Source organism: Nilaparvata lugens, chromosome X (genome assembly GCF_014356525.2).
Source record: "Nilaparvata lugens isolate BPH chromosome X, ASM1435652v1, whole genome shotgun sequence".
NCBI classification, from domain to species: Eukaryota; Metazoa; Arthropoda; class Insecta; order Hemiptera; family Delphacidae; genus Nilaparvata; species Nilaparvata lugens.
Window position 1 is genome coordinate 74,621,480 of NC_052518.1, and position 27,437 is coordinate 74,648,916.

At 37.3% G+C, this 27,437-nt stretch overlaps 1 protein-coding gene across 2 annotated transcripts in view; it reads left to right on the top strand.

The window, feature by feature from the left end:
- The first annotated feature begins 4,860 nt into the window (after positions 1-4,860).
- The window catches only part of LOC111062732 (sulfide:quinone oxidoreductase, mitochondrial), an 86,754-nt gene continuing 64,177 nt past the window's right edge, over positions 4,861-27,437 (top strand). Inside the window, exon 1 of one of the 2 annotated variants that reach the window (XM_039441618.1) lies at positions 4,861-5,388. In XM_039441618.1, the coding sequence (XP_039297552.1) occupies positions 5,255-5,388 (134 nt within the window). In that variant the 5' untranslated portion in view covers positions 4,861-5,254. The remainder of the gene's footprint in view (positions 5,389-27,437) is intronic. The other variant, XM_039441619.1, reaches the window with a different exon arrangement.

The window sequence follows — 27,437 nt, forward strand, 5'->3', positions numbered from 1 at the left end:
TTTTTTTTTAATTCAAAATGAAACACTGAATCTAATAATTATGAAATCACCATTTGATCTATTCATATAATTGGTCCATAATTGAAAATTCTAGTCAAATGAAATTCTTCTTTACAGTATCTTTTCTGGATTAATTGTAACTTATTGGAAATTGGGTGTTCAGAAAAATTATTTCATTCTTTTTTCTATTTGACTACTTGCTAGACAGCCATTCATTTCTGAGTATGAAATTCATAAACTCAAATAATAAATAAATCACGAGGGAAACATAAACCACCTTAATTTATTCATTTCCTTTCAATAGTATCAACATGATTACAATTCTAGATTGTTTGTTTACTTGTAATGAATTTAATGGTAAAGAAATATAAAGACAGTAATAAATTTGTTGTGAAATCATCAGCCACTGTGTGATATATTCCAGAATAAAAACTCAAAGAAATTGATGAATGAAAATCCCAGAAAAATCTGCATAGTTAAATAAATTACACATCCTATAAAACATATTTAGTAATACACCTCTCACATATCGGAGTTCTGTGTTCTTCTGGTGAAAACGTGAATTATCTCGTTTTTTGAATTTCAAATAGCTATAAAAATTTATCTATTGAATTCATCAATTAGAACTCACCAGTTCTGGATTCAGGATGATCTTCTCTTCCAAGAACTATGATTTCAACCTCTCAAATATTTGAATTCTGTGTTCTTCTGGTGAAAACATGAATTATCTCGTTTTTTGAATTTCAAATAGCCATAAAAATTCATCTATTGGATTTATCAATTGGAACTCACCTGTTGTGGATTAAGGATGACCTCCTTTTCCTAGAACTGTGGTTTCCACCTCTCAAATATCGGAATTCTGTGTTCTTCTGGTGGAAATGTGAATTATCTTGTTTTTTGAATTTCAAATAGCCATAAAAATGTATCTATTGAATTTATCAATTGGAACTCACCTGTTCTGGATTCAGGATGACCTCCTCTTCCTAGAACTCTCGTATTTGAGGATCTTTAGTGGAACTTGGAAGAGCATTTTTTCAAATCCATTTAATTCGACTATTTAATGGAACTATTGTTATAAACCTTCAGGAACTGTAAGAACTATTGATTCTGCATCTAGAACTGTCAATTTTGGATGTACTTCTGGAGAATGCTCTTCCAAGTTCACACTGGCATGTCCAGTCTATGTATTATTAGCAAAACAATAACATGCAGGCCTCAAGCCTCAAGGTGCTGCCAGCACTTTGTTTTGCTGGGGTCTGGGGAGAGAGTGGTGTGAACTGGTTTGTTAAATAGAGAAGTGTAGAATGCCAATGACTCCCCACTACGTGCCCCTACAACAGCACTAATCCAGCTCAGACAAAAATCGCGTATACAAGCGCGTACCGGTCGCCATCTTTGAACAGAGTGGAGTGGTGCATGCTCACTTGCACCGCTCGAAAAGTATGTTCCACAAAGCCAGTACAGGGATCAATGCTTCTTATTGGCCGAGAGTTGAAGCGTTGGTTGTCTGCTGTTTTGTTAGGTTATTTCACATCCAGAATCCATAGACTAAAAAAGGATGAGGGGTACAAAGTATTTTATTCCATTGATGGAATTAATTACAGGATAGTCGAAAAGCAGGAAATTCATTCATTATTAATTGGCTGGAAAGTTTATTATTTTTTAGCTTTATTGACGATTCTACTAAACTAAGATGTGTTTATGTTATCTATTAGTCGGAATACTATATTTTGTTGATTCATTCCTAGGCTAGGATCTATCCAGATAAATGTCTGGATAGTAGACATAAGTCAAGAAACTTCAATTATTAACATTTTGCTAATATTCCATAAAACGTTTTATTCATTAACACTAATTGCATAGAAAAAGTAGTCAAATTTTCATTGATGACAGCACGAGCCATCATTAATTATTAAAAAAAACTTTATAAGGAAAAACATGATTAGCCTAGTGCTTCTATAAGAACTAATCAATACTCCAGCTTTGTTGTGATAAGATAACATAGGTCTGTTGCAACCTACATAAAAGATAATATTGGCTTGGACAAGCTTGTATAATAAATTTAAAAATATATTTTTTTTCAAATTATAAATAGATAATTATTATTGATTCAATAATAATAAATAAGTTAATAGCTGAAATGTTCATATTGATAACACCTTTATTATTTTGTCAACACCAATCTGTAAACAATTAATTTCAAAAGTACGCACCAAAAACAATGAACCACAATTCGATTTTCGTTCGGTGGGAGCAAGTAGTGGTGCACCAGTCACGTGGTTTCTGGTTACTGCTCACTTCGCCGAAGCTGTACATGCACCGCAACCTCCCATGAACACAATCAATATAAACATCAAAATGGAATGACAGCTCCAGTAGTGGTGCTCGGTAACCATCATCACAAAGAATGTTACATTCAAAGAACTGACTGAATGGAACGGGAAAAACCGTTACTAACGCATGCGCGATACTGTGCTGTCTGAGACCGAGAGTGGTTTGTGTGGGGCCGCGGAATTGGAAATATCTGGAACTCAAAATATCAATGTTAAATGTCCTATGCTTGAAAACTGTTGCTGGGTGGAACTCCGAATATTTGTCAGTCTATATTCCCAATTATATTCCCAGTTTATATTCCCGATATTCCCAATTCAGGCGACCCGTACAAACCACTCTGTCACAGTCAGCACCGTATCGCGCATGCGTTAGTAACGGTTCTATCCCGTTCCATTCAGTCAGTTCTTTGAATGTAACGTTCTTTGTGATGATGGTTACCGAGCACTGTAACTGAAGTCAATCGTCATTCTATTTTGATAATGATATTATTATCCAATGATGATTTATCATTTAATTCAATATAATAATCAATATATTATTGTTTTATTTAATAAAAGGAAGAGTACTTTTGAAAAATATAATAAATAAAATATAACGATTGTTTTTAACTGATGTTAAAAAACACTGAGTCAGCATATTGTCATTTCAAAGCAAAAACCTAACCCCCTAACCTCCCCTTTTACATTTGAAACATTAATAAAAATAACTCTTGGTAGAAACCTCTAGTCCCTTCCAGCATATTGCAATTTCAAAGCAAAATCCTAACCCCCCAACCTATCTTCCCACCTTTGAAATATCGACAAGCATAATTCTACCTGGACCCCAGCCCTTCCTTGCATATTTTAATTTCAAAGCAAAAACCTAACCTAACCTTATGGAACATTATTAAATACAACATAAAATACCTAACCACGAACCCCTAACCCTTCTACATTCAATAATTTAGATTTCAAAGCAAAATCCTAACCCCCTAACCTATCCTTCCACCTTTGAAACATCAAAAAACATAACTCTACCTGGACTTTAGCCCCTACTAGCATATTACAATTTCAAAGCAAAAACCTAACCTATCCTAATGAAACATAATAAATATAACCTAAATAAAACCTAACCCCTAACCCTTCCACATTTAATACTTTAGATTTATTCGTCATCTTCAGAACAAAACATAAACAGTGGTTCATTTCATGAACATGTTTACAAACATGTGGTTCAAAGAAAAATCCTAACCCTCTAACCTATCCTTTCACCTTTGAAACATCAAAAAACATTACTTCACCTGGACCCTAGCCCCTTCAAGCATATTGCAATTTCAAAGCAAAAACCTAACCCATCCTAATGAAACATAATAAATATAATCTAAATAAAACCTAACCCCTAACCCTTTCACATTTAATACTTTAGATTTATTTAATCAAATTCCACCATTATAACGTGTACCTCACTATAGATACTCAAAGAATACTTTTGAATAACTATGTGATAACTGTGACCGTTACTCTTGTATGGGGCCGCGGAATTGGAAATATCTGGAACTCAAAATATCAATGTTAAATGTCCTATGCTTGAAAACTGTTGCTGGGTGGAACTCCGAATATTTGTCAGACAGTGGAATTGAAAATATCCGGTACTCGAAATATGTTGCTAGGCGGAATTGGGAGTATCTGGAACTCAAATTATTTGTTTGTCAGATGGCGGAATTGGAAATATCTGGAACTCAAAATATCAGTGCCAAAGTGGGAGTGCTGGTAATGTGTTTGTTATTGAGAAATGGTTCAAGTCTGACTTATTTTCTGGAATAATATGGACTAATTAGCCCACTTAGGGTAATTCATAGCTCATTATATATCAATTTTGGACGGAAATATTGGACTTGAACTTTAAACAGTAGAAACAACTTGGCTGATCTTTTTGGACTTGTTTTTCATTATCAAAATTTGGGAATAGAATACTTTTGGACCTGGTCTGTCGTTCTTTTTAAATTATATTCATATGATTTGCAATTGCACCAAAAAATAAATGGGAGTAATATCATATTTACGAACATGAGAGTCAGTTTCTTTCTTGTTATAATAAAGATTTTTTTATTAGGTGGGCTACATTATTGCTACTTCATTTTATAGCTAATACCATAACCAACCGTGAAAACACGAATTAAAATTATATTGGTTTATAAAATAATGGTCATGTACATATTATGCAAGTTTTCAAAACTCTGTTATCTGTTTCAACAAACAAGACTGATGATTGTTGATGTGTTGATGAATTTATTTTAGGTTAACTATTCATTTGTTTTGCGATAAATTTGTTTCATCCCACATCTAGCCAGTCTCGCTAATAACGATCGATATTGTGAATTTGATATATTTCCAATTCCACATACTTCCAATTCCACCAGCTGACAAGATATTTTGAGTTCCAGATATTCCCAATTCATGCGACCCCTCTGTATCAGTGACAAAGAGAACCTGCTGTAACCGTTGCTTACGTAACTACAAGGCTAGAACCATCAGGTGATCAGCTGTTCCTGAGATTCTAGTAGGCTTAGATCTAGTAGGCGATGTTTTATAACCTAAATATACTCCTAACCTTGAAATGACGTGACTGAAAGCACATTGCACATATACCGTACAATATATCCTACTGAAAACGTGAAAACATATATTAATATTTACATGTAGCTCATCTACTACTCCTTTGTTCAATTAATTGAAATTTTCATGTGCGATTCTGGATGCAGTTGTCAGATATTTGCTATTGCGCACTTTCAGCTTGGGTTTCCTTCGACGAGTTTGCTTACAGTAGTAGTTTTCATGTTGGACTTGACTATGTTTGCAGGATCTTACTGCTAGCCTCATAGTATTTCTGATAGTTTATTAATTATTTCTTGACTCTGATCCGTTAGATTATTATATTTAAAATGTTCAAAAAACCAAAGTTACCAATAACCCTCATCAGGAACTTCTCTGATCTACTACGCATTCATGAAACTTGTAAACTTCGAAACTATGCATTTTATTCGATCCATCATACACATGTTCCAACACGACTCAAGTAAGTAGGCCTATTTACTTTTTACTTTCCTTGCCCTATTACCATAGGTAAGGAAAGTATTGCTTTCCAAAAAAATTTAAGGTACCCTAATTTCATGTTTTCTATACGTTTCAAGGTCCCCTGAGTCCAAAAACATGATTTTTGGGTGTTGGTCTGTGAACACGATAACTCCATTCCTAATAAACAGATTGACTTGAAATTTTAAACTTAAGGTCCTTATACCATGAGGATCCGACAATAAGAAATTCAATTCAAAATGGCGGATAATGGCTAAAAAACCATGTTTTTCACGGTTTTCTCGAAAACGGCTCTAACGATTTACTTCAAATTTATACCCTAGATACCTATTTATAAGCCCTATCAACTGACATGAGTCTCATTTCTGGGAAAATTGCAGGAGCTCCGTAATATTCCTGAGAAGAATGAATTTTGTTTAATTTCTATCACGATTTTCTCAAAAATGACGACCGATTTTTTTCAAATTCATACCCTGCATAGTTATATATCAGCTCTATTTATTGGTATGAGTCTCCTTCATAAGAAATTTACAGGTGGTCCACCCCATCCTTGAGAATTTTTCTTTGTAACCTCCTTCTCGTGCGTGAGGTAGGTAGGTAGAGCAGTTTATTCAAAAGAACATAATATGTCGATATTTTATTTGTAGAACAGCTGTTTTGACAACTTTTAAAAAATCCTCAAATTTCATAATTCAAACAAAGGAAAATGTACTCTGAATACAATAACAATAGTATAATCGTAGTTTCAAGTATTTAGCCGCCAATCGGCATAATGTTATTCCCCTAAATTATCCTCATTAATGAGGCTTATAGATCGATCAATGAGCAAGGAAAGTTGTGTGAGTGTAACTTACCACACCAGATTTTTACTTTCCTTGCCCTATTACCATAGGTAAGGAAAGTATTGCTTTCCAAAAAAAATTAAGGTACCCTAATTTCAAGTTTTCTATACGTTTCAAGGTCCCCTGAGTCCAAAAACATGATTTTTGGGTGTTGGTCTGCGTGTGTGTATGTGTGTATGTCTGTGAACACGATAACTCCATTCCTAATCAACCGATTGACTTGAAATTTTAAACTTAAGGTCCTTATACCATGAGGATCCGACAATAAGAAATTCAATAAAATTGAATTCAAAATGGCGGATAATTACTAAAAAACCATGTTTTTCACGGTTTTCTCGAAAACGGCTCTAACGATTTTCTTTAAATTTATACCATGGATAGCTATTTATAAGCCCTATCAACTGACAGGAGTCTCATTTCTGGGAAAATTGCTGGAGCTCCGTAATATTCTTGAGAAAAATGGCGGATAATTACTAAAAAACCATGTTTTTCACGATTTTCTCAAAAATAACTTGACCGATTTTTTCAAATTCATACCCTGTATAGTTATTTATCAGCTCTATCAACTGGCATGAGTCTTCTCTCTGGGAAACTAATGGGGGGTCCACCCCATCCTTGAGAAATAAACTTAGTAACCTCCTTCTCGTGCATGAGGTAGGTAGGTAGTGCAGTTCATAAAAAGAACACATAGTCAAGTTATTTCATCTGTAGAACAGCTGTTTCGACGACTTTAAAAAAATGACGTCTAAAAAAATAATCAAATTTCACAGTTTACACAAAGGAAAAAGTACTCTGAAAACAATTATATATACACATATACAGAAGTCTGATCGTAGTTTCAAATATGAGCAAGGAAAGTTGTGTGAGTGTGCCAGATTTTTTAATTTGTACCAGATTTTTCAATTTGTATTGTGTTCAAGCTGCACCCCAATAAAGTGCTGGACAATTTTTTACTTGATGGATTGAGTCCCAAGTTATTTGACTCAGAATTTCTGGGTGTGATGATGTAATTAATTTGTAATGCTAAGCATTCCTGATGATGAAGCATTGAACTTGAAAATGTAAATACAAACTAATATTGTATATTGTCATCGAAATAATAAATAACTTGAAATATTTTCCTAAAATTAACATATTTGAGAAATGCAATAAGACCAGTTTACTTAGAAGTTTCGAATTTCAATGAGTAGTCATAGGCTACTGATCTTGAAACTTTTGACTAAAACCGATTTTATTTCGGGCAATGTTTATAGGATTTGTCCATTTTTAAAGTTGAAAAATTTCAATATTATTATACACTACACAGGGTGTCTCACGAAAGGTGTAACAGCCGAAGAATAGAGATTTTTCATTAAATTTGCAACATAAAATTTCTATTAATATGTTCTTATATCGAACTTAGTTTTCGAGTTATCGATTTTTTAAAAACGTCAATAACTAAAGAGTTCCTGAGCTCCTGGCACTAAAGTGTTGATGCTCTTGAGCCTGTGGTGGCTGACCATCAGGCCCTAGTTATGAATGTTGTGGACTTGCTAGAAGTACTGTACGGGAACCAACATTGGCTGATAAGTGCAAGTCCACATACAGGAGAATTAACTCTGAAAGTCTCCCACTCTTTGCCTCTGCATTACAAAGGATCAACTGGGAATATTTGGATACCTTTGACTCTTCAAAATCTGCTCTTGATGAGTTTTTCAATGTCTTAAACTTGTAGTTTAACATCTTCCTCCCTTCCAAACTGAAAAGATCTTGATTGCCTTCATCTGTGGATGCCAAGCAGTTGTACATGGCTGATCTAAGCAACATCAGGATGCTGGTGTTGGTTGCCAACAACCTCTACAAGACAGCTGATGCCGGCGAAGTGAATACTTAATAGTGGATAACTATTACTCTGTCTAAAGTTTTCTCAAACATTTCTATTAAAATTCTTTCATATTCCTGATATGTTGTACCCACCTCTAATAGCTCCGGGTGTGCCTCTAGGCAAGTTAGAGCAGCTCCAGTTGTTTCCAACCTTCAAATAAGCTTCATATCTTCATCTTTCAAATTTCTAGCTTTTCCTACTAGTTTTATGTTTTGTGTGAATTCTTCAACATTTTGCTCACCTGCTTCTCCCGAAAATGATTTTATTAGGCTTTATAGTGATAGATCAAACATCATTGTCAGAGTTTCTCTTCTTTCTTCATGCATCCTTCCACTGCCAGAATCCACGATCGGATCTGTTATAGGTTCCATCTGCTGTTTTCTAGGCATTTTGTTTACTGCTGCCACCAATGTGGCTAATGTTACAAAAAACATATTAACAATGTGGTAATAAATCTGTATTATTGTTGAATAAAATGAATATTCTATTCTATGTAAAGAACTGACAACTCTAATTTAAATGAAAATTTAACTCTTTAAATTGAACGTTTCTTTACTCAATACTTGATCATTACTATCTGAACAAAAACAAGATAAGAAACTTCTCTTTCAAGGGTTGCCAGGCAACGAAAGTAAATGATATGGTAGCCATGAAGGGGATTCCCTTCACAATTTCATGTTGTTTGTACACTGGATAACAGCCAATGTTGTTGCTGTCTTTGAGAATACATCCTCCTCGGAATGTGTATAGAAATCACATATGAAGGTTTGGCAAGATAAATACTCGTCCAATACTTGTTGAGATTTTCGGACAAGTTCTTGGTTATTCCAGTGATCTCAATGGTATCAGAGATCAATAGACAGTGGTCTGGCCAGAGAATTCGAACTGTAGCGCCAAAATGCCAGACTGGTTCTGCGAATAGCAGGCTTGTGTTTGCCCCGGCGCAAACCGTCCCGCTTGCTTGGCATTCTGGATGTTTTTTGTGAGTCGTCCTAGTTTAGTCTGTCTTGTCTTGTCAGCCCGTTGTCTTGTTGCTAGACCAAAATTGTGTGTTTGTCATGTAATTTCGATCGGAAATTTCTTGTGAATAATTGTTTGAGTGTCATGTGTGTGAATTATGAAGATAACAGTGTAAATAGTATTGAATTGAATTAATTTGAATCGGATTTGAATTTATAAAGACTCCAGTTTGAGCTTTGTTCGAACCACAGAGTATGACCTGCAAGTTGAACACAGAATCAACGAAAAGACAGCCCGGAAGCCTGAACCTGTCTTATTCCCAGATTTCATCCCACCCTGAACCTGATCAAAACACCTAATAAAGGTTTAAAGGGGCAAGTAGTCAAGATTGGATTAAATCTGGTGAGTTTTTGCTCTTTTTTATTGTTCATTAATGCAGAGTTTAACTGTACAAATAACCTGGCTCAAATTGAAGATTAAACTTTGCCCCTTGTTTGTATTTGATTATTTGAATAGTAAATTACAGTCCTCTGGTAGCTCTAGCCTGAGCTTTGTTCAGAACATTTCTTGATCCTGCCGAGCCGGGATGAATTTAAATTTGTAATTTGTTGATTAATTCACACACATTGGATTTAAGCAGTTTCGTATTTGTCCAATGTTGGCATGTTGAGAATGGTCTGATCTATGCTCAACTTAAGTTTGTTGTAGCCTTGTTCTAGAGCAAGGTTTCTTGTCAATTTGTATTTGTCTGAAATTAAATTTATTTCAGTTAAAATTGTAATTTCCTGAAACTAGGCGCATTGTGCTCTTTTTCTCAGGAATTTGTTTGTTTGTTGGAATTTGTATTGTCCATTTTGTTATACATGTTAGTGAAGGTTAATCACCAGCATGAATTTGTTTGTTCAATTCAACAAGTTATCGTTTGTTTGTGAGTTGTTGGAAGAACATTATCTAATCATATAGTTTTGTCTTCATCAGTAACTTATCTTGTGAATTGATAATCAAAGTTTAACTTTGATAACTTACTAGTTGTGATTCTTCCTTTCATCTAGTTTTGAACTCATTCTTGTTTTATTGTCTGTTGTTTGTATTGTCGGGGCTGAATTGTTTTGTGTATGAGTTCAAGATGGAGGAAAAAATACAGAAACAAATCAGGGTGCATCGCACTAAACTGGAACAATTGTATGCCAGATTGCAAAGAATTTATGAACTGTCTAAAAATGTCTCTGATCCAAAAGTTGCTGAGCAATTTTCAATCTGGTATCCTTGTGTGTCTCAGACCATTTCGGATTATGAAAAGACAGAATTAGTGGTTAATGAGTTGGAACTTGAGTTGAATAAAGACCATGTTGTGGCATTCAACAACTCACATCTAGATCTGTTTCAGTATATTGAAGTAGCGGCTAACACTCTCAAACAGAAAGAGGCGACTGATGCTATTGCTCAATCTTCAGCAGCTACAGCAGCTAGTGCACAGCCGGTCGTGTCTGAGTCGGTACTGCCTAAAATCGACCTTCCAAAATTTGATGGAAACCAGACTCAATGGTCGGTGTTTTATGAACTATTTAAGGCATTGGTACATGACAACAAGAGTTTGAATGATCAGCAGAAGGTCCAATATCTTGTAAGTAGACTTACTGGACAAGCAGCAAATATTTGTCGTCATTTGCCACCATTGGCTAATAATTATCAAATAATTTGGCAGGCATTATTGACCCACTATAATGATCCACGGGTGCAAGTCGATGCCTATTTCAGACAAATTTTTGAATTTCGTCCAATAAAATCAGAATCAAAGGCAGGTTGTATTGCGATTTTGGATGGGTTTTGCAGTTCAATCAATGCAGTGAAGAGATTGCGACTCACTGATTTGTCAGACTCGATATTCCTCTATCATGGCTTGAGATTGCTGGATCCAAGTTCTTGTAGAAATTTTGAATTGGCCGTCTGTGACAAGGCTATGCCAACTTATACCGATTATGTCAAATTCATTGAAAAGCAAATTAAGACTCTTCCTTCTGATGAGAAACAGACTGAATCGTTTAATATGAGGCACAAAAAGGATAATAAATCAAAGGTGTTTGTGGTTCAATCTAATGATTCATCTAACGATGCATCTAGTAAAAATCCCAATTGTCTGAAGTGCTCAAAACCAGGTCATCGGTTAGTAGATTGTGCAAGTTTCTTGAAAATGACTCCTTGGGATCGTTATTGTTTGATTAAAGGAAAGTTTTGTTGTTCTCATTGTCTTGATGTGGATCATTTGAGTAGAGATTGTCGTAGTAAAACTCAGTATGCTCAATGTCAAGAATCTCATCATTCTTTATTGCACTTTTCCAGATCAAGTTCCAATGAAGGTATTGCGTCCTCATCGAACCCCAAGGCAGGTGGCACATCACCTATTAGTTGTTGTTCTACATCCAATGATGTAAAAAATTCGACCATTGTGTTGTCGACCGTCACTGCACATGTTCGAGATTGTAATGATCAGCTTTGTGATGTTCGTTTCTTGGTTGTCACCGCGAGTCAGTGTCATTTTGTTACAGCCAAATTGTGTCAGCGTTTGAGACTACCATTCCATCCCATGAAAATCGTTGTTCGTGGATTCGGTGGTGGTACTAGTGAAGTTCAAGGTCGTACTTGTGTGTCGATTCAGTCGAAGTTGGATCCTACCGTCAAGTTTTCGATGGATGCCACAGCGGTAGATAAAATCATCGACAAGTTGCCTTCTTGTGAAATTGACAGATCCAAACTTCATCATCTTGAAAATCCCACACTGGCTGACGACAAATTCTACCTTCCTAGTAGAATAGATGGCATCATTGGTGCGGAGTTGGTTCCTCACTTGCTACGTGGGAGTCTTAGTATAGGTGAATTGCATGAATTGATGACTGTTAATAGTGTCTTTGGTCACATTCTGATGGGGAGAGCGCCGATTCTCACTTCAACAAAGAATGTGTCGAATTGTTTTACAGCCATCTGTAGTCCATTCGTTAGTAGTCCATCGTTGGATAGTTTTGTGGAACGTTTTTGGGAGTTGGAATCGTGCCCTGCACCAAGCTGTCAACTGAAACCGGAAGAGTTGGAGTGTGAGGTAAATTTTCGGAAGTCTGTACATCGTGTGAATTCTGGTCGTTTTGTTGTTGCCTTGTCATTTGCGGAACCGCCCAGCAGCTTGGGAGATTCGTATGCTGTCACCGAATGCAGACTGCTGACTTTGGAGAGACAATTAGAGCTTGACAGCAATACTCGTATTTCATATCATGAAATATTGATTGATTACCTACGTCAGGGTCACATGTCGTTTGTAGCAGATCAGACAGACCGAGGTGGTTACTACATACCGCATCACGCCATCGTGAAAGCAAGCAGCACTACCACGCCCATCCGAATTGTATTTGATGCTGGTTCCAGAACATCATCGGGTTTGTCATTGAACCAGGTTCTTCATGCTGGTCCCAAATTGCAGACTGACATTTTTGTTTTGTTAGTTAATTTTCGTTTGTTCCCAATCGCACTAACTGCCGACATTAAACAAATGTATCGACAGATATTAGTGGAGGTTCCTGCTGTCGTTATCAGCATGTATTTTGGAGATTTTCGCCGGAGGATCCGATCGAAATTTATCAGCTCAATTGTGTTGTTTTTGGTGTTTCAAGCTCTCCATATTTGGCGCTTCGCACCATCCACCAGCTTGTAGAGGAGGATGGAAATCGTTTTCCAGCAGCCAAGGCGAGAATACCAAGAGACATGTTCATGGACGACTTAGTCACATCTGTCGCCACAGAGTCAGAGGCCGCGGAGCTGTATCGTCAGTCCAAGCAGCTGTTTGAGGGAGGAGGTTTCTCGCTCACAAAGTGGTCTTCAAATTCACCATCAATGTTGGAGAAATTCTCGGAGGAAGAGAAATCGTTTTCGTACAAGGATTTCAAAGCAGACAACTCCTTGGCTATCTTGGGATTGAATTGGCATCCTAGTACTGATCTGTTTCAGTTTTCAGTCAAGAGTGGTGAGGTCGTCGCTACTAAGCGTTCTATTCTGTCAGTGATGGCTCGTATCTATGATCCACTTGGTCTCTTGTCACCGTTTACATTATTTCTCAAGTGTCTTGTCCAGAAACTGTGGAAATTAGGAGTGGATTGGGACGAGAAGCCGCCTGAGTCTATCTGCACTCTTTGGGAGAACTGTCAAAAGGAGTTGCCTCTATTGTTGAAATTTGCTGTTCCACGTCATGTTGGTTTGTTTCAGGATTCTCACATCAGTTTGATTGGTTTTTGTGATGCATCATTGTCTGGTTATGGTGCAGTTATCTATGTGAAGTCGCAGAAGGAGAGCGAGGAGCCAAGGGTTGTATTATTGTGTTCAAAGTCCAAGGTAGCACCATCTAAAGTTGTTTCAATACCTCGTTTGGAGTTGTGTGCGGCACTCTTGTTGGCAGAACTCATGAATTCAGTAGTCACTATTATTAGTGAACGTTGTTGTCATGTGTCTCGTATTGTCGCACTCTCTGATTCTACAGTCACCTTGTGTTGGATTAATGCTCCATCCGCGAAATGGCAAACTTTTGTTGGTAATCGCATCGCAAAAATACAGGGTTCTTGTATACAGGAGTGGATGCATGTTGCCGGAATTGAAAATCCCGAGGACTGTTTGTCTAGAGGTTTATCACCAGTTGAGCTTGTGAACTTTCTGTTGTGGCTCTCAGGTCCATCATGGATAGCAGAGGACGAATGCGATTGGCCCGTCTGAACTGAAATGGAAGAGATAGTGGATCCACCGGAGGCAAAAAAACCGTCAGTGTTGACAGTCACAAAATCTCCTGATTGTAACAGCAATGCAGTATATTCATTGATTGGTCATTGTTCGGATTATGGTCGTCTTTTGAGAATTGTAATTCTTGTTCTCAAATTCTTACGAATCTTACCCCTATCAGAAGAATCAGATTTCGATGTTGCTGAGAGGTATCTATGTAAAGTGGTACAGAAGATACATTTTTCATCTGAACTTGTGCAATTAGAGAAGGGAGAGGATTGTTCTATGCGCCTACGTTGCCTGTCTCCATTCATTGATAGAGGTGTGATTCGCGTCGGCGGTCGTTTGTCTCATGCTGGACTTGAATTTGAGACTTGTCATCAGATGATCTTACCAAAATCCGACGCTTTCATATTGATGTTAATTGATTATCATCACAAGAAGAATTGTCATGCTGGACCTTCGTTATTGTTGTCCTTGATCAGACAGAAACTCTGGATACTGTCTGCTCGCTCTATTATTCGTATTTGTGTCTTTAAGTATAATCGTTGTTTCCGTGTTCGACCTAGTAATAAAGCAATTATTCCAAAAATGGGTGATCTGCCTGCTTGTCGAGTGTCAAAATGCAAACCATTTGAAAATTGTGGTGTGGATTACGCTGGTCCTCTGCGTATTACTATGATGCGACGTCGTAATCCTTGTGTTTTGAAAGCCTACATTTGTCTGTTTGTGTGTATGGCAACAAAGGCGGTACATATTGAGTTGGTATCGGATCTATCAACGCCCATGTTTTTAGCTGTGTTTCGTCGTTTTTTGTCACATCATGGACCCTGTCATGTGATGTATTCCGATTGTGGTACTAATTTTGTAGGTGCCAAGGAACAGTTGCAAAAAATATCTCAACTTTTGAACTCGTCTGAGTTTCAAACCACATTGACTAGTCAACTCGCTGAACACAAAATTGATTGGAAATTCATTCCCCCTGGTTCACCGCATTTTGGAGGTCTGTGGGAGGCAAATGTCAAATCTGTAAAGTTGCATCTGTTCTGAGTAATTGGCAATCAACTTCTCACCTATGAGGAACTGAACACTGTATTGGTGCAGATTGAAGGTGTCCCGAATTCCCGCCCACTGTGTGTACTGAGTGAGGATCCGTGTGAACCGCTGGCTTTAACCCCAGCGCACTTTTTGACTCTAACACCGTTGAAATCGTTTCCTATGTGGGATGTGGACAGTGTCCCTGTGAATCGTCTCACCAGGTATGAATTGATCAGTCAACTTATTCAATCGTTCTGGAACCGATGGAGAAGAGAGTACCTGCACAAACTTCAAAGTCGTAAAAAATGGTTGAAATCACCCACTTCTATCAGTGTGGGAACGGTTGTGGTAGTAGACCAACCAAACACACCTCCATTGCAGTGGCCACTGGGTGTCATTGAGCAAGTGTTTCCGGGAAGTGATGGCGAGGTTCGAGTGGCAAGTGTTTGCCTAAAAACTGGTATTTATAAAAGACCAGTAACAAAATTATATCCACTCCCAACTCAATAGTTGTTGTGCCTGTTGCATTTTTTCTTTGTGTTGTTTTTTGGTGTTGGTGTTTTTTGTTCTTTTTGGCATGTCTTGATTTTTTCCTTTCTGTGGTTTTTTCAGTTTTTGTAACTTGGCTGAAAAATAATTTTTCAGAGGCGGGGGTATGGTCTGGCCAGAGAATTCGAACTGTAGCGCCAAAATGCCAGACTGGTTCTGCAAATAGCAGGCTTGTGTTTGCGCCGGCGCAAACTGTCCTGCTTGCTTGGCATTCTGGATGTTTTTTGTGAGTCGTCCTAGTTTAGTCTGTCTTGTCTTGTCAGCCCGTTGTCTTGTTGCTAGACCAAAATTGTGTGTTTGTCATGTAATTTCGATCGGAAATTTCTTGTAAATAATTGTTTGAGTGTTGTGTGTGTGAATTATGAAGATAACAGCATAAATAGTATTGAATTGAATTAATTTGAATCAGATTTGAATTTATAAAGACTCCAGTTTGAGCTTTGTTCAAACCACAGTGTATGACCTGCAAGTTGAACACAGAATCAATGAAAAGACAGCCCGGAAGCCTGAACCTGTCTTATTCCCAGATTTCATCCCACCCTGAACCTGATCAAAACACCTAATAAAGGCTTAAAAGGGCAAGTAGTCAAGATTGGATTAAATCTGGTGAGTTTTTGCTCTATTTTATTGTTCATTAATGCAGAGTTTAACTGTACAAATAACCTGGCTCAAATTGAAGATTAAATTTTGCCCCTTGTTTGTATTTGATTATTTGAATAGTAAATTACAGTCCTCTGGTAGCTCTAGCCTGAGCTTTGTTCAGAACAGACAGAGTACTTGTATTCGCCAATACTTGCGTCCTTTTTTGAGATAATACCAGTTTTTTCATTTCGTAAGCTCCTTGTCATACAGAAATAAAGGTATTCTATGAGGTGATGAAATGGAATAAGGCTTAGCACTCTCAACCAGTCTCATATGATGGGATCCCCTAGACATTACACCATGAATATCAGAGAATAATGATTTAAACTTCTCATTCACCTCATTATATCTGATGTTACTAATTTACTCATGAGTTTCAGCTGAGAATTCAGTAATTTTAAGCGAATATATCGCTAACGCAGGTCTGCCCAGTAGATTGATTGATTTATTTATCACATGCCAGGTCTTGAAAAACCTATTGCATTTATATACATTAAATTTATACAAATGTGAAATTACAAAATATAAATTAATTAAAAATATTATTCTAAATGTACAAATAATTTAAAAGAATTATAAAAGTAAGACCATAACCAAAGAAAAAAGTATAACCTTATTACAATTTAAAAATATGAAGATGTTTATGGTGAAGAAGGAAGAAGAACAGTATTGTGACAAAAAATGAAGTGAAGAATAATTATAATAATAATAAAAAAGTGAAAGAGAGTTATGATGAAGAAAGAAACAGGTGATGAAGAAGAGTAGGCTATTAGAATTGAAGAAGATAATTGTATGAGATTGATAAATTCCGAATAATAAAACTATTATTGATCCAAACAATTCAAATTGTATTATAATAACCACACTAAACCCGCCCACAATACTGCAATTCAATCCATAAGCACATGTAAAAGTTTTGAAAAAATCAAAATCTTTATTGCCGAAAACATTGTTATAACAACGTCAGTAGCTGAAAAATTACAACAGAGCATGAATAATAGGCTACAAATTACACATACAACACAAATAATGCAAATAAACAATTACACAAATAATGTACAGGAGCTTTCATTGGAATTAAATGAATATCACAGCAACTAAAACCGAGTTCACACACAAATATCAAAAATCTAGCGACACACTACCTGCTTAGTGCAAAATCTGAGTTGAAGTAATCCTCAATAGAATAGAAACACTTTTGAATGAGTATTTTATTTATATAGGACTTGAAATGATTCTTATCCATTGCTCTAACCTGGAGTGGCAATTTATTAAATATCTTGATACTCATGTAGCGCCAATTTTTCTGAGCCGTAGTCCAATGGTGAGCGTCAATTCTAATATCTTGCCTACTTCTTGTATTTTAATCGTGAATGTTGCCATTCAGAGTAGATTTGTGCTCGTGCTTCCTCATATATAGCAAACATGTAAATATGTAGAGAGAGGGAAGAGTCAATACTTTCAAGTTCAAGAAGAGCGGCTTACAAGTTGCCAGTGGTGGTGCATGACAAATTATTCTTACTCCTTTCTTCTGAAGCTTGAAGAGTGTAGGTGACATTGAGCTATTACCCCACAATTGAATACCGTATGCTAAATAACTATAAATATGAGCATAATATACATTAATTATCACCTCATGCCTAACAATATTTCTTAGCCTACGTAACATAAAAATACCCTTTGCTAGCTTGCCACATACATCAAGGATATGAGCTTTCCAATTGAGATTGTATTCAAGTGTTAGCCCTAGAAATTTAAAGAAACTGAATTTTTCTAATTTTCTGTTGAAAGTGAATTGTAGGTCTTTAGTTTTAAGCTTGTTTAGGCAAAAAGTGTTGGCAGCACACCAATCTTCAATTTCTTTTGTACAACTCTCAGTTGTAGTGTCAATAAAACTTTAATCAATGCCACTAATTCTTAATTCTAATTCATCAGCAAAAAGGTATGGCTGCAAATCTTTGCAGCATTCATTGATGAAATTTGGCAAGTCATTGATATAGATAATAAATAGAAGTGGCCCCAGTATTGATCCCTGTGGGACCCCAAAACTTATTACTTCTCCACTTGAGACTTTACCATTTTCAATTACATATTGTAACCTGTTGCTGAGGTAGGAGTCAATGAGATTCACTGCTGCCCTGTCAAGACCATAGAATGATAGTTTATCATATAGTTTTACATGCTCCACTGTATCAAATGCTAGTGATAGATCGAAGGACCTTAGATTAACTTTTCTTTTCTGTTCCAAGCAGCTTATAATATCCTGAACTAGATTTAACACATGTACTCAAGTTTTTTCTGAATCCGTACTGATCTTTCGATATTAATTCGTTATTTTCAAAGTATTCAGCTAGTTGCTTGTGGAGGAGCTTTTCAAAAATTTTGGAAAATATCTGTACAATACAAATGGGTCTGTAGTTTTCTATTTTCGACTTGTCACCTTTCTTATGAGTAGGTATCATCTTGAATTTTTTGAGGTCATCAGGGAATATACCCAAGTCTATACATCTATTAAATATATGTGTCAGTACTTCAGAGACCTTAGTAGCAGCTAATTTCAAAATAAAGGAGTTTAAGCCATAGACATCTAAGCAGTTACTGTTTTTCATTCCATTTATAGTAGCAAATACCTCTTCAACCTTAACATGTTTGAAGCTAACCTTTGTAACTGGTTTTGATATTTCCTTGACATAATACCTGGAATCAAAATTGCTCTTGGAAATAGTTTTTATTTGCTTGTCTACTCTATCTATAAAAAATCTATTTTTGTCGTCAATTGGCATATTACATTCAATTTTTGAAGATTTACTATTCTTACAAACATGTCTGTTAACTATTTCCGAAGCCACTTTAGTTTTGTTTTTACTATCTGAAATGAGTTTACTGTTGTATTCAAGCTTGGCTTTTTTTATTGCTATTTATATTGTTTTTTACTCTTATTATACTTCTCCTTTATAGTGTCACTAAGGCTATCTTTATACAAATAAAATAACTTTTCACATTTTATTTTCAAGATTTGTAATTCTGGTGTGTACCATTTATTATAATCTCTACTCTGGCATATCTTCCTTGTCACCAGTGGATAAGCCATATTAACCGCTCCCATAAACAAGCTCTGAAATTTTTCAATTTTATGACTAATATCGTCGAGCTCATAGACAGAAATCCAGTTTAATGATTCTAGATATGCCAGGAATAAGTTTGTGTTATCTGCACTAATTTGTCTTAGTAGTATTGTTTTTTTCTGTTTATTGATACAGGACCTATTTTCAATTTTAACTTTCAGACTCAAGGCATAATGATCCAAGAAAACAGTGTGCAATACTTTAGTCTCCCATCGGCTGAAATCTATATCAGTGGCAATGTTGTCTATACATGATCCAAGTGAATTAATATTATTAATATTTGGTCTGGTTATTTCCTTATTTGTAATAGACATATTAAAACTTGCCAACAAGGTACATAGTTTATTTCTGCTTTCTGATTCAACATTAAAATCTACATTAAAATCAGCTCCTAATATAACATTGCAATTAAAATTGAATAAATAAATCAAAATTTCATTAAGCACCTCTAGAAATTTTCTAAAATTTCTCATTAAAACACTATATGGCCTATAAACAGATACAACAATAATATTCAATTCCGGTATTCGAATGGTGCATGCTTTGCATGTCATTTCCACTGAAATATCTCTTATTTTTTCTATTTCCTTGCATTCAAGCTCATTTTTTAAGAAGATAGCAGCCCCTCCATGAATTCTATTGGTCCTACAGAAATATGAACCTAACTTAAATCGATCAACATTCACATAAGTCATATCATCTTTTTTTAGCCAATGCTCGCTCAGTAATATTATTTCAGAATTATTCTCATGCACAATAGTTTCCAAATAATCAATTTTATTACCTAATCCCTGAACATTCCAGTGCAATACATTTAATTGATTATCTTTTATATTATCTTGTATATATAAAATGTACATCAACCGAAACCGACAATAAACTCTCTATGTCACTATCATTGACTCCTTTAACATCATAGTTCATAGGGTTAGTATCAGGTGAGTCCGAATTTCCTGGGATTGTTTGTTGCACTGGTTTGGGTGAGTGATGACCGATCTCAATCTCAATCGTGGAGTTGTGTAACAAATCCGGAGCCTGGGTTGCATCTGATCGTTCTCCCTCACTAATCATCGTGGAGCTTTGGGCTTTTGCCCTGCGGGCCAGGCTTTCGCCCTGCGGGGAGCCATGCTTTAGCACTGCATGCCGGGCTTTCGCCCTGCGAGGAGCCATGCTTGCGCACTGCTATGGCCGGGCTTTTGCCCTGCATGGCCGTGCTCCCGCACTGCCCTACTTCGCCGTGCTTGCGCACTGCTATTGCCGGGCTTTCACCCTGCATGGCCGTGCTCTCGCACTGCCGTACTTCGCCTTGCTTGTGCACTGCTATGGCCAGGCTTTCCCCCTGTGTGGCTGTGCTCTTGCATTGCCCTACTTTAACGTGCTTGCGCACTGCTATGGCCAGGCTTTCGCCCTGCGTGGCCGTGCTCTCGCACTGCCCTCCTTTGCTGTGGAGGCGCTCACGGCTTCACCCAAGCTCGACATCCATCAGGAAGTTGCACCCTGATCCTCGGGCGACCTGAGCGAGGGCGTTTTCCTGCATGGAAAGATTGGTGGGTCACCTTTCTCACTGTAGGCCAGTCCCCGATAGTCACGAGGGCAAGGCCCCGTCCGCAGTCGGTGGCAGTCAAACGGATAGGCAGTGGGAGGGGGGCTCCTTCCTCCTCCTTGGAGGAAAGTTCCATCACCTCCAGCGCTTCAGTAGGAGTCATGACAGTTAGGCGAGGAGATGACGGAGGAGGGTTGACGATCGGTAGCCAGAATCCTATCCAAGATCTCAGGGATGCTGCGTGGTTCGGCTGAAGCTGCTCCCCAGGCCTCCATGAGGCCCCTCTCCTGAACCCAGCATGGGGTGGGGGGGAGTTGGAGTTGCCAGTCGAGTTGAGGTGCAGGGTGAGGGTGAGGGCTGCACGACTTCCTCGGGAGTTCTGTATGCCGGAGAGATTGAGAAGTCACCTCCTCCCCCCTCCAGGAGGGCATCCTCGTCCTCTGTCGGAACTTCAGGTACCTCCATCATGGAGACTGCGGCAGCGGAAGTTGAGGGTAGGTGTACCTCGGCTTTGACAGAGTCGACAGGGGTCTTGGATGAGGGGAGGTTGATTTTGACCACCACATCTTGGTCGTGGCCCATCCGCAAAGTAGGAAAGACCTCAAACAACTCGCTCGAGGCAGCCTCCACCATGGCATCCTCTGGAGGGGTCCATTGTTGAAGCAGCTGAAGAAGTTGTTGTCCAATGATCCGCTCGGCTTGCCACTGGGTCAGCCCCTCTTGGACGTGCTGGAAACACCGCACATCCCACCATGACTGCATGGACCGTGTCATAATCCTCAGGTGTGGTCTGGTGCCCCGGGTCAAGGATTGTAGTGACTGCCTTCTTCCTGTTCACCACGGTGAGGGCGATGCCTCCTCACCGTACCAAAGGAAAACCCAGGAGGGAATCTCTCCTCATGTTCTTCAGCACCTCCCACAGTCCCTCCAGGGAGCGCCCCGCATGCTGGGTGTGGAGAGCCTGGAATGGCATAAACCTCTTGTCACTTAGGGAAAGTCGCTCCATCTCGCGGATTACCTCATCAGTAAATGAGGTATGAAAGGATGGCATCTTCCTCAGAATAAATCGAAGAAACAAAAAGAATACCGAGAAAAAGTGGCAAGAGAAATGAAAGGCACTAGGGAAAGGGGACGCTGACTATGATGGGAAACACTTTTGAAGAAAAAAAATCACAAGTCGATAAAAGGAAAACACTGTAGAAAAATAAATTAGAGGTTGAATAAGAAGCAGAAGTGGTAATGTTATCGAGACAGGAGACTATACTGAAAATTACGAATCACAGAGACAAAGGTGCTGTTCAACAAGAGCAGGGAAGCTTGATGCTATCCAGTCGGAAGCTAACAACAGACTGACAGTGTTGAGACAGAGAAGCTACAATAAACTGGAAAAACAGGAATAATCTGTAATTATCGACTTGAATAAAATGAAATTACAAGATCCCACGAGAATAATCTGATTATAGACAAAACAAGTTGATTGTTTTATCTTATCGCAAGCGACGACCGCTCAACAGTCACGTAGTACTGAAATTCAGATTAAACTGGCAGTACTACAACATAGGATAAATGCCATTTCCCACTGTTCATTCTAATATGAAATAATGACAAAAATTCTCTTATTAATTTCCTCAATAGAATTGATTTATTGGAGAGTAAAGTAGCCATTGAAAAAGTCCACACAAGCACAGGCCGTGAGAAACTTGGATCTGTCTACAAAACGTGACTAAATCACAATTAGAACAATAGTACAATAGTACTTCGACTACTGCAATACTAATACAGTCCAAGTAATTTTCTAAACCAAGATGGAATTAATTGAATTGAAATAATGAAGATTTTATTTCAATTTATAACTGGCCCTCAGGTCTTTTCTTCAACTTCAAAATAATATTGGAGAGATTGAATCATATTTGAAACCAAATAAATACGATTGTAGTGCATCATGACTCCCAATCAAATGCAACTTATTCAATTACTATGAATAATCTATTGCAACATAATTGACTTATATCCCACAGAATAATAACACCTGTTATTTACTGCATCGTAATTTACTAATTACAGTAAATTACACTAATTACAGGATTAAAGCAATTATCACCGGCTTCATTCTATGATTGTAATAAATATTTAAACCATAACCCCATGGATAAATATTGTTATTCAGATTAGACTGACAGTAGAGGGAGTTCAAGAGATTGGACGGACTTTTTTGCTCGAAATCCCCCTCCCCCCTCTCCCCCCTCGTCCATCCCTCCTCCCCTTCCCCCCGCCTGTAGGGCGGGGGGTGTTCTAAAAATAGATTTCCCCTTCCCCCTGTCCAGTGGTGGTGAGGGGGATAGAGAGAGAGGGAGATATATCTTTCTCTCTCTTTCTAAAAATAGATTTCCCCTTCCCCCTGTCCAGTGGAGGTGAGGGGGATAGAGAGAGAGAGGGAGATATATCTTTCTCTCTCTTTCTAAAAATAGATTTCCCCTTCCCCCTGTCCAGTGGAGGTGAGGGGGATAGAGAGAGAGAGGGAGATATATCTTTCTCTCTCTTTCTAAAAATAGATTTCCCCTTCCCCCTGTCCAGTGGAGGTGAGGGGGGTAAGATATCTCCCTCTCTCTCTCTCTCCAGGTGAGGGAAAAAAAATTTCCCTTTTAGGAGGAAAAATTCCCTCTCTCTACTGTCAAATTAAAGTGAATCCATATTTCTACATCTAATGCTATGCTGACAGATTGAGGTGAAACCTAAAGATGTGGGGAAAAAATCTCTTTGAGAGGGAAAAATTCTCTACTGACAAATTAAAGTGAATTCATATTTCTACATCTAATGCTATACTGACAGATTGAAGTGAATGCATTTCGCTCTACTATGATGGCAGACTCACTTTGAGAAATTCCTTTGGTGTCAGATTAAAGTGAATTCATATTTCTACATCTAATGCTATACTGACAGATTGAAGTGAATCCATTTCGCTCCAATGATATACTACGATGACAGGCTCAAGAGATAGAGATCTCCTTCTTTTACTCGTGCCATCTCTTTCCCGCACCCTTTCTGAAAGGAAAGGAGATAAGAATCAATTGAGAAATTCTCTCCCAGTATAGATGAGAGGGAAAAAATTCCCTTGGTGACAGATTAAAGTGAATCCATATTACTCTAATCCAAAGTGAGGTCAATGACTCTCTCTACATCTAATTGAATTGAGAAATTCTCTCTCATCTAATGCTATAAATCTCTACGTTCTTTTACATTTTTTATCTGCAATATCGTACAAGCATTTCCAAAGTTCATCGGAATTTTTAACAACAGATAATGACGAATCATTTGTACAATCATAATGTAGATGACCGCTGTCTAGAATATTGAGCAGTTCGAAAATCTCAGATAGAATCGAAAAGTGTACATTTTCTGTTTTTGTTAACGGTAAATCAACATCTTGACATCCTGTTGAAAATTTAATATTCTTCGCAATTGAATCAAATTCATTAAATGAAATTGACATCAAGAGACGAGATAATTTTTTGAATTTTGAAAAACCATAACACTGCATCTCGCAGATGTTTGACGTGACTCGAATGAGGGGGAAAGATTTCTAAATTGATGAGATGCACGTGTTATAGGCGCATGTGCACTAAAGATTACCCCACACGTGCTGTCTGCTCTAGCTCTAAGCAGCAACTAAACTAAAAAACGTGAATGGGATATCGGAATGAAAAATCATTTGAAGGCAGAAAACGTTTATTTACACATTTCACTACAACAATACATAACTTCATCTTCAATTCTAATTAGCTTATCTATACATAAATTATGAGGACAATAATAACATAGATAGTCTCTTATATCATTTAAATTCACCGTGCTTAGAAAAATGTCTTTCAATTGCTTCGCCAAACTATAATTTTCAGGAGTTGATTTCCTAATTGCACTTTCACACTCATCGTACCAATCAATACAGTTTTTTAACCTCACTTCCAATTCGTTGTCGGGAGCCAACCACTTTCTCGGATCCATGTTGTTGAGCGAATGAAGAAAACTAAGTGTAGGCAGGAACTATTATAGAGTAATTAAGTGGTCTTTCTTCATCAATTGACGATAGACAACATGTACGCGCTTTATGCAGTCTCAATGCATGCAGGCAATAAACACACTGTAGATCCTTTCCGTTGTAGAAGAATCCATAACGAGCAAAGTTTCTTTTCTGTGAATTCGTGTACATCGGAGCCATTTTCATACTTTGCATTCGATTGTTTTCGCACAAGAAATTATTTGTTTGATACATATTTTTAAACAACAATGAATTATAATGTTGAGCAGAGAATAACGCACAGCGAGAATGTGGTTTATTTTTATGAATGTTGCATGCAGCATAACACCATGAACTAGTGAAAAAGCTGAAATCAGGTTTTGGAAAATCCTCTGGTATGCATTGTACGTTGCTATGCAATCTTCTTAAAAACTTTGCTTTCTCAGTTCCTTTTGTGAAAATTTTCTCATAAGCTGCAAGGTAATCACGTATTAATGACTCACTGTATTCTAAATCTCCATCTTCCCATTTTATTTTATGATAGTGACGTTCTAACCATGTTACATCGTTATACAATTTTGCACTCAATTCTGTCTTTGCAAATGGTGATTTGAAATGGAACACAATATAATTATTAAACTGATCAATTATGGCAAGTTCTTTCACAATAATTTGATTACAATCTTGTTTAAACCAGTGAAGATCAACCGTAGCAATTTTAGCACTCGCTTGACCTTCTTTCTCTTTGCGGGCTTTGTCTCTCCCCTCAGCGGCGGCGGCGGCGGACTCCTCGAATCCTCCTTTGTCCTCCTCCACCTGCAGCGGCTTCGGTAATCCTTCGTCTCTCCCCTCCTCCTCCACCTCCAGCGGCTTCGGTGTACTGCACCTTGCTTCATAATAGAAACTATCAAGATCGCACTGAATACCAATAGAGCGAGTTTGTGGCTTGTCCAAAATATCAGAACACAAAGAATAGGACATGTTGGCTGTTCAAAGGTGAAACTGATAATGGCTTACATTTGTCGCAGTACACACCTTATATAACCTGCAGTGATGCACTCTATCAACAAATTACTGAACTTCTTTCACCATACTCGTGAGAGGTGTGTATTCCATCACACGATCGCTAATTAAAACGCAATACGCGGAAGTATTTGCAGGTACTGCACTTTTAAATTCCATTTCAATACGAACATCTGTCGATGATTTCAAATGACTTGGTTGGTGTGAACAATCTACAACAATCAGCGGTGTTGATTCACAAAATGTTTTAAAATCGATTTCTGTTCCGAGTTCGCTATTGATTGAATGATTATAATACGAGGGCGCGAAATCCAAGAACATCCGGTATAAAACCTCCTTCTTACCTAGCAGATTTTCATATGGATAATACTCACTGTTCAAATATACTTTAACATTGTAAAACTGAAGGTCTGTCTCCACATCCAGAATTTCACTAATTGCTGCCGCTCCCCCGCCTAACATGTCGCCAATCGACTATAAAACCCAACTTTTCTAATATTCTCGCGCTTTTAGCCGACAAAGCACGTTTGTTTTTAGGTGTTGTCGCTATCGCGTTCCTTTCTCTAATGACTTGATTGGTCTTATTCGAACGTGGGTTGAAAATAAGATAACCCATTACTTTTCACGTATGTGCAACCTAATTGTAATTGTATCTCCGCGGAAATCAATAAACGATCCGTTCTGGTCCGTTACCTTTACATTAATAGTTTGAATTCGATGCGTATTCAAAGGTACATAAATAATCGGTGATGGTACTTCGTTTATTAAATAACTGCTAGGAACCTTTGGTAGATTACATGTTTTTGTTTTCCCTCAGAGTAACTGCCGCAAGCTAAATTACACTCAACAAGAATACTGTCAACGCTTGTTATGTTAACCAAATGTTTGGAATAATGCCATTTATTTGGCTGCAAAACAACATTATCAAAACCAAGTATCTTAGCAATCGAATCAGAACGTGTTAAATCAATGGCTTTATCAGAATGAATTTCAATCTTCATAGTATTTATGTTTGCACGTATAATAAGTTTATTCTTCTTGTCATCAATATTCAATTTTATTCTTTAAAGATTTTATAATATCCTCAACTTCATATGCACCAGTATCCAACTCGATTAATCTATCACCATATTTGAAGCTGGAATTTGTTCCTTTGTTAATGTTTGCAATACTATTGTAACTGGAAAAATTAATCAATCCAATTTCCCATTCACAATTTTTATCCAATTCTATAATTCTTGTAAATGTTCATAGAGATCACTTGTGTTAGATTGTAATGTAATAACCACCATCTTGTGTGTTCACCACAAACACTTAATTACAACTGATTTGCAAGAAACAATAATGTAAGATGACCACAAAAATCGCTATTTAATGGTTGCATATGCTCTACATTATAAAATATATTTACTCCATTTTCTTTTTTCCAATATTTGTCCAATTCGTATGGAGGTTGTAAATTTCCAATTGGATCAAAATACCAAACATTAGAACCAATTTTCTTATATGCTACCCAATGTGTCCCATCCTCGCTTTCCCTTGCTAAATTCACAATGGCATTCTCGTTTTTTAGAATTTTTTTGGGTAATGCATCTAGCATATATATGCCTCTTAACCGAATCTGTAATAATTTCGACCAATCAATCAAATCATAATTACTCAATTCTCCTTCAATATTC